Source organism: Chamaea fasciata, unplaced genomic scaffold (assembly GCF_029207755.1).
Source record: "Chamaea fasciata isolate MVZ Bird 193981 ecotype frontalis unplaced genomic scaffold, bChaFas1.0.hap1 SCAF_5, whole genome shotgun sequence".
Taxonomy (NCBI): Eukaryota; Metazoa; Chordata; class Aves; order Passeriformes; family Sylviidae; genus Chamaea; species Chamaea fasciata.
This window is the reverse complement of record NW_027094090.1, coordinates 54,314,272-54,322,407: the sequence shown is the minus strand read 5'-3', so window position 1 is coordinate 54,322,407 and position 8,136 is coordinate 54,314,272. Positions and strand designations below refer to the sequence as shown.

At 53.0% G+C, this 8,136-nt stretch overlaps 1 protein-coding gene across 1 annotated transcript; it reads right to left on the bottom strand.

Annotated features, from left to right (window-relative positions):
• Positions 1-5,601: 5,601 nt before the first annotated feature.
• Positions 5,602-8,136, bottom strand: REP15 (RAB15 effector protein). The gene has a single exon (XM_066183738.1). The coding sequence runs from the start codon at positions 7,422-7,424 to the stop codon at positions 6,684-6,686; it is 741 nt and encodes a 246-aa protein (XP_066039835.1). The 5' UTR covers positions 7,425-8,136; the 3' UTR covers positions 5,602-6,683.

The following is an 8,136-nucleotide window of genomic DNA, read 5'->3' as shown; positions in this document are numbered from 1 at the left end:
GATTGCAGTAACTGCTTAAGAAATCATTCAGAGAAATTCAGAGAATGAAGAGACAGTAAGGAAGAGCTGCCAGCTCCAACCACAGGCTGCTCAAACCCCTTCTCAATGATTTACTTTAATTAACCAATGCCAATGAACAAATCCAAACACTGATACGGTTTTATTCCTTTTAATCGAGTTCTAGAGGAATACTGCAGATTATAAAAGAACATTTTTAACCCCAAAACTCTTCTAGGAGATACACAGGGCAGGGCTGCACTGCACCCCCAAGTCAAGGAGAACTGGGAGAAAAGACAAATCCAGACTGACATTCCTGGGAGATTGGTGCAGCTTCTGCCAGCCAGAACAATCCTTGGTCTGAACACACACCTGTGAATCCCAGGAACCATGGACTCATCAAAGTCCTCCTGAGCCTTTTCATTAAAAGCAGTTTTTCACGGAGAATTAATGAAATACAGAAAATTAAATGGAAATGGAAAGGAGCAGCTCCCACAGCCCATCAGGCTGCAGCATCCCAAAGAAAATGAACAGAAAGATTATGGACTGGGACCATCCCCAATCCCAAATCTCAAATCCCTGGTGTGGAATACCATTGTGCTTTGGTTTATAAATCACCACTTCTCTTTGTGGACAAACCCTTCATCTTTGCTTCCAATTCACCGAGTTCCCAACTGTGGCCACCGAGATTCTGCTGCCCCGTGTCCCAGGTGGGGCGCAGGGAAACAGGCAGGGTGTTGTCCCATGGGAATGCTGCCCAGGAGGCACAGGGACCTGATCTCTTCCCGACAGCTCCGGCTGTGCCCCGTGTGTCCCCGCGGTTCCACGTGGACACGTCCCAGCTCCCTGCGCCCGCTGCCATGGGAAGTGTCCCAGAGGTGCCGCCAGGAAAGGGCCTCTCACGGACACAGAGCCCGGGGCTCCAGGGAACCAAAGGAGTTTTCAGTCTCCAGCCTGATCCAGCAGCTGGGCCTGGTGGTCACTGCCAAAGCCTCGGCAGAGGCCACCTTGTCCAGGGCACTGCTGCCAGAGGCCATTCCTGCAAAATCGGGGGGGGGAAAGGGATGAACCTTGGAGCTCTTGGAGATAGCCAGGAGCTTTGCCAAAAGACTGGAAGAAAAACTCACATCCCTGGCAGAGATAAAAACAAAGGGGAAAAATGCAACCTGTGGTGGTGAAAAGGAAATGGAATGATTGGAACCATCTGAAATGGATAACAGGAAATGGCCACACGTGATCCCAGGGGAGGCTTAGGCTGGATATTGGGAAATCTCACGGTGGAAAGGCTGTCCAGCCCTGGCACAGCTGCCCAGGGCAGTGTGGCACTGAGGAATGGTTGGGCACCGTGACCTCGGAGGGCTCCTCCAACCTGAAGGATTCCATGATTCCAAGGACACCTGTACACAGCCAGCACAGACACACCTGTGCCTGCTGCAAACATCATTTCACTTCCTCCCCTTCACTTGGCTGCCAAATATTCCCTGGCGACAGGGAACATGGGAGCAGCCCTTGCTGCAGGAGAAGCCAGCAGGATTAGATCAAATTCCCTTCAGAAAGAGCTGACAGCATCCAGCCAGTCCTGTCCCCAGCTGCTTGGGAAGCTCCCAGTCCCTTCCAGTGGCAAGAGGGAAATCCCTTGGCGCCAAGGGACAATGACACAAGAGCTGCAGGGAGAGAGTAGCAGAGATGGGAGAGAAACAGCAACACCAGAGCTTTCCAAAGGGTACACCTGCCAAATCTACCTCCAGGACCTGTGGAAAACAGGTCCAGCTGAGCTGTGAGACCATCTACTCCTGCCTTCCACTCACTGACCTTCCAGCCACAGCCAGGAGCCGCTCTGGATGGCAGGTCTCCTCTGTGTCCATGGATGTGGCTCTTCCTTTGCTACCCCCATGGTCCATGGGGAGCTGAAGGAGAAGGAAAGAACAGGGAATAAAGTATCCATAAATACAGCAGATGTGGCCACATGCCCTCACCAAGCTCATACAACAAATAATATCCCACGTTACTGTGATTACAGTCCATTTTAGCTGAGAAAAGCCAGAGCAAACATTCCTGGACTCCATCTCTGACACCTTCCTGACACCTGAAGTGCCAGGACAAGGGGGAATGGCTTCCCACTGACACAGGGCAGGAATATATGGGATATTGGGAAGAAATCTTTCCCTGTGAGGGTGCTGAGGCCCAGGCCCAGGTTGCCCAGAGCAGCTGTGGCTGCCCCTGGATCCCCGGCAGTGTCCAAGGCCAGGCTGGATGGGGCTCTGAGCAACCTGGGATAGTGGAAGGTGTCCCTGCCAGTGGCAGGGGTGGAGCGGGATGAGCTTTTAAGGTCCCTTCCACCCCAGACCATCCCGGGGTTCCACGGCTCCAGCTCTAGCGGGACCCCGCCGGAGCCAGCAGCGCCTGCCAGGTCCCCCCACCCGCGCTCTGGAGTTCCCCGCATTCCCCGCCCGGGATCCGCTCACGGTGCCCAATTCCAGCCCTTTGTCCCGTGCCCCTCACGGCCCTGGACTCGTCACGGTCCTTCGCCAAAGCTGCCTCCCCTGCTTTCCCCCGGGCAGATCCCGCTGTGCCGGCCCTTTCCCAGCCCCTGCCCTGAGCTGACACCCTTTGCTTTGCACCAGGGGCCACCCCAGCGATTGCTCCCGCTGGAATATCCTCCCCACTCCGGGTGTGGCTGCTGGAAGCCGGGAGGTGCCTCAGGGTTGGGTTTTTGGAAGGATGATTGGGATTTAGCACCTACCGCAAGCACTTGAGGGACTGCACACATATGTACAAAAATGCCGATTTGTGCCCAGGCCTGCCTGAACGCCCATCATGCGGAATTCCAGGGCTTCTTCCTTCTTTCTCCACTAGCATATGGTTAAACTGGAACCTCTGGGAGACAAGAAGGCTCCCACGGAGAGCTGGAGGTTTGCAGGGAGAGTAGAGTTCATCTAATCCCACTCAACCTCTGGTTCTTCAGCTCCTCAGTGTAGATCCATCTAAGGCACAGGAGCTGGGGACCGGGAGCCGTGGGAGCCAGGGCTGGCAGGTCTCTGCTGGCTGCTCCTCGTGATTCATCCCTGTCTGCAGCTGGGAGCAGGCATGGGATGGACACGGGGCTGGCAGGTGGGTGCTGTGCCCCTGCAGCATTTAATCAGCAACTCCAATCGCCTCCTGCTCCTTGGGCTCTCCCGAGGTGCCCTCACAACCCAGAACAAACACCCAAGCTGGGAGCTACCATCCCTTAGATCCCTGCCTTTCGGGGAGCCTGTTTCCAACCTCTGAGAGCAAATGCAGTTATCTGTCCCTCGTTTGCACACCCTGAACAACGAAGCTCCGGCTCTGGTGAGCACGAGGAGTCTGGAGCCGCGTTAGCACAGGAGATGGCAAAGGAAACGGTGGGAAACAAGGACACTGCACAGTCCACAGGCAGGAGCAGAGGGAGAAGGGAGGCAGGGAGCAAGGGGCTCCTCCCTGAGCAGGCATTTAATGCATCCTCTAGCCATTTTTCCAACTGGTACCTGCAGTGCTCAAAGATAAGGTGGCCAAAAGCAGATCTCCATCACTGGGCCAGTGCCGATGTCCTCTGACCTGAGGCAGCTCTGCTGATTCCAGCTCTGCTCCTCCCCACCCCACCGGGGTTATTTTCCAGCTGTCCATGAGCAGGGGTCACTTGTCCCATTGGTAAGGACAGCACACAGCCAGGCCCAGCAGCCCTGTGCTTGCAGAGGGATGCATTCAGCTCCGTTTCATGCCTGGATTGCCTACTCCTGTGCACCCTCCCGGGAAATGCAGCAGGCCCTGGGATTGGGATCCCAGCCGTGCCCAGCCCGGGCTCGCTTTCACCTCGATCCTTTGGGTTTCTGTCCTCACAGCAAATCCTCAACTGCACCCCGGATGACGTCCAAGGGTTCCTCACCCGGCTCCAGAAGGCTGCAGAGGCATTCCCACAGTTCGGCTGAAGGAAGAGAGGGAGGCAGAACCAGAAGAAAGGGCCAGCAGGGGCAGTGCAGCAGCCAGAACAAACGGGAGCACGGGGGGCAGGGATGAACGTGGGGGGACACCTCAGCTCCCAGCCCAGCTGGGCCGGATCGATGGCACAGCCACGGCTCCAGGCACAGCAGTTCGGGAGGTGCCGCTGCTCCGGGGGCACTTCTGGCAGAGCACACGGAGCCCCTGGCACACAGAGGGAGTTTGCCTTTCCCTGAACCCCTCATCTTCAGCTCTTCTGGTCTCAACACCCATTTCTGCTGAGCCTTCTGCACGGCAGGCAGATGGAACCTTCCCAAAGGGGATGCTCTCACCAACGTGTCCTTCTCGGCCCCTTCTCTGGGCAGAGGGAATGCTGACCCTCCGAGCAAGACCCCCGAGCAAGGCCGAGTTCATCGACTGCTTCCAGAAAACCAAAGGGGCTTTGAACCTCTTGGTGAGAATGGAGGAGTTTCCATCCCATGCAGGGACAGGGCTTTTCCTTGCGTATCCCAGCAGCAAGTGTTCAGAGGGAAATTTGAACAGAAAACACTGCCAAGGGACAAAGGTGTGAATTCCAGGTTCTTCAGAACCCGGGACAAACATTGTGTCTTGTTACTACACAAACTGCCCTGGGAATTCACAGGCTGGGGGCTGCACCTTACCCAGTCCATCAGCAGTGCAGTCACAGAAGCCTGGGGATGGCTGGGAGTCACCTGAGCTCAGGCTCCAGCTTGGCTGAGTGGATGAACATAGTCAGAGTTACATGGTTAAATACTTTTCACTGTTGTTAGCCAGAATCCAGAGCCTTGGCCAATTCCCACCATGGCTGAGAGCCAGGGGCTTGAGCTAAAGCCCACAAGGGAAAGGGCCAGAGTGTGGTGCAGCCTGGGCAACATAACCCAGCTCCTAGAATAACATCCCAAGCCTATGTGACATTTTTGAGGGACCAGAGCCCTTTGAGGGACACAAATCAAATCAACATCTGCCCCAGTGTGTAACTCTCATAGTACAAACTCTCTACAGGCAAGACATTTTGATTTGCCCCATCCCTTTCTATTGTTGAGAAAGTGCAATGGAAAAAAAGTCCAGTTTTCAAGCGAGCCAGCTTTTCTAAAGAACTGGATAGGTGAAGTCACAGTAGTTATACCAATTTAATGCAAAATAAAGTTTTCTGCAGGTCTTTTATAAACCAGTATCAATCCTGCTGCAGTGTTGATTATTCTGTTGAACAGGCAAAAAACCCCAATCCCCCACAGCTCTGCAGGTTCTCTATGCAACACACCAGAACTGTCTCCTCCCACCAAACCCCGCCACACACACAGAATAAAGTGACAGCAGCTCTTTAAAAACAATTCTATCTCAATGAACTCTTTTAGGACTGAAAGGTCACCCTTCTCCAAATCCAGCTATGCTTGTGACTCAGCAAAAATGTCACAGTTCTCTGTGTTTGTTTTTTATTTCAGTTCCCCTTTCAGACTCCCTGCCTCTGCCATGGAATGCTGCAAACACTCATGGCACTGATGCCTCAGCCTCTTTAGGCTCTTTTTTAATGGCTCTTTAGGTAACAGCCTCTGATTCTCAGCTCTCACAGCTGGCCCCATCTTACTTCTCCAGTAGTAAAGAGTGAAAGACGAATGTGTTTTCAAGATTATTTTTATTCTGTTAAATGACTGAATTAATGCAGAAATCAGAGGCAGATGAGTTCTGCGCTGACAAAGCTGTTCAGACAGCTATAACCAAAGTGAGTTTACCAGTTTGAATATGGATCAGGTCCTGCTTCACTGGTTAACAGTAAAGCAAGTAATTATAACTGTATAACCAACCCAAAAGCCTCCCTTAGTCCAGTAAAAGCTGAGGGAAATAGAGTAAATGAAGTCCATAAACGCCATCAGCTTCTAAGCTACTGCAAAGAAATTCCAAGTGAAACAATCTTGCCTCCTCCAAATTTGCTCTCTTGCTGTGAATGGTCACAGGCTACCTCTGTTGCTATGAAAACGTCCCACCCACATCAGCCCTGGTTTTTGTCTCCATTGCTCGATTTTCCCCAAGTGTTCTTGAACACCTGCCCCTAGCTTTTGCCATACCTTGACCTGACACAGTCACTCAGTGAGAAAAGCTTTGCAGTTGGCCCCAGCCCTGCCTTTTGTTCACAGCTCCAAGGCCCTGTGAAGCCTGGCACCAATTAGGTGGCAGGCAATTAATAAGTCTTTCTCAGAGCCCATTTCTTGCACTGGGAAGGGCTTTTCCTCCTAATTGAAACCAGCTCACTCCTTCAAATCAGTCATCTTAAGGCCTGGTATTGTCCTTCACACTCACTGCAATTCTTCTGACCAGCACCAGCACATTTCCATTATTACAGACTCACCCTCCTAGGACAGAAAAAAAATCTGCCACACAGCAAACAAAGGCTCCGAGTCAAATCCACCAGGACCTCCCCAGAGCTCTGGCTGATAAAACTTACAGCAGCTCCAGCCAAGACTTAATGTCTGGCGAACAAAATGTTCTGGAAAAACATCGTGCCTTCTATAAACACATTTTTCTGGCAGGTCTGTCCTGTTGTTTTAAAACCTGGAGAGGCTGACTCAGCCTGCCTTGTGCAGGAGTTAAGGGAACATGATGGGTTCGAGGGGAAGGTGGAGGGAATGGAGCGTGGGGAGGGAAGAGAGGAGCAGAGCTGAGCCCCACGCAGCCCCCGGTGCTGCACGGAGCTACTGCTCCTGCCCAGCTGCTCACACAAAGTTTATGTACACGTTGCCCACATTCTTCAGCCCGTTTTTGGTGCCCAGGCAATTTTCCAGCATGTCTTTTGTGCGCAGGGAGCTGTCAGTGCTGGTGATAAACTGCCGCAGCGCATTCCTGCCCGACAGGCGGCATTTCTGCTCTTCCCTGGCAACGCTGTCCAGCAGGACTCCTCGGATGTCCTTGGGCTTCCCTGGCACGCCGAACATGACGAACAAGCCCAGGCAGTCCCGTCCCACCAGGCGGCAGAACTCGGCCAGCTTCTCAAACCTGCTCATGTTCTGGAAGCACTCATCGGCCAGCGCGGCCTCCCGGCAGCAATCCTCGGCAGGGCCCTCGCCGTGGAAGAGCTCGGCCGGCTGCAAGGCCTGCACGGCGATCTGGAGCTTGATCTGCTTGTCAGACCCACACAGAGTCCAGATCCAGTCCACTCCGAACAGGGAGGACTGCTGCTTGGTCATTTTGCTGGTCGTGATCTGCTCCTCCACACCCTTTCCCACGCAGAAGCTGATGAAGTTGACCAGGAAGATCTCGCTCAGCGTGTTCGTGGCTGGCTGGAATTTGCTTTGAGGATCCACAAAACCGAGATAGTCCTGCAGCCTCTGAGATGCATGGAGCACACCCTGGCTGAAGACTTCACAGATGACCAGAGTTTCAGCCTTGTTCTCCTGGTTGTCCTCCTGGGAGACCTTCTGGCCCATTTTCTCTGCCGGAGGAGGTCGTTTCCACATGCAGATTGCCTCAGGGACAAATCTTTACTTTCCAGCAAAGGCTCTGCAGCTGCTGGGCTCAGCCAGACCTGTTCAGCTCCACAGGGATCCCTGCAGCCTTCCTGGTGAAGGTGATGGCAGAGCTGAGCTCTGTGAGCCCGCGGGGCAGCCAGGCTTTCTCCTGGGTGTGTTTCTCCACAGCTGACTGAGCAGGGACCAGCCCAACAGGCCCAGTAGCTTTCACACTTACTGAATTCATCTCTGCTTGTTTTCCTTGTTGGTAATTCCGGCACCATTTCTTTGGCTGATCTTATCTCCTTGGATCTCCTTTCTAGGACTATTGCACAGAAACCATTCTTTTGGCACAGGGTGAGATGGCCTAGAGATGAAACCAACTTTTTCTTTTAATCTCCCAGAGAAGGAAGATGAACACTTGGGACCACAGAGAGAGTCTCTTTCACTGCAAGAAGGGACAGAGCACCTGGGAGGGCTTCCCGTGGAGCACACACTGAGCAGCGATGATGCCACTTCTCACCACACCAAACAACCCAAGATAGTTCAAATCTGGATCTGAGAAATAACTAGAAAGTCTTGATATAGTTGATTTCTTAGCTGTTAGTCCAGCCCTGCTGCAGGCACTACTGACAAACAAATTAATGAGTCAACAAAAAATGTGTGATTTTGCCCCTTTTCCCTACTTTGTTTTTTGAATAGAACAGAACAAGCTTCCTCG

Bases quoted from the DNA above. Each gene is read 5' to 3' on its own strand.
- REP15 (XM_066183738.1), bottom strand. From the start codon at position 7,424: ATGTGGAAACGACCTCCTCCGGCAGAGAAAATGGGCCAGAAGGTCTCC.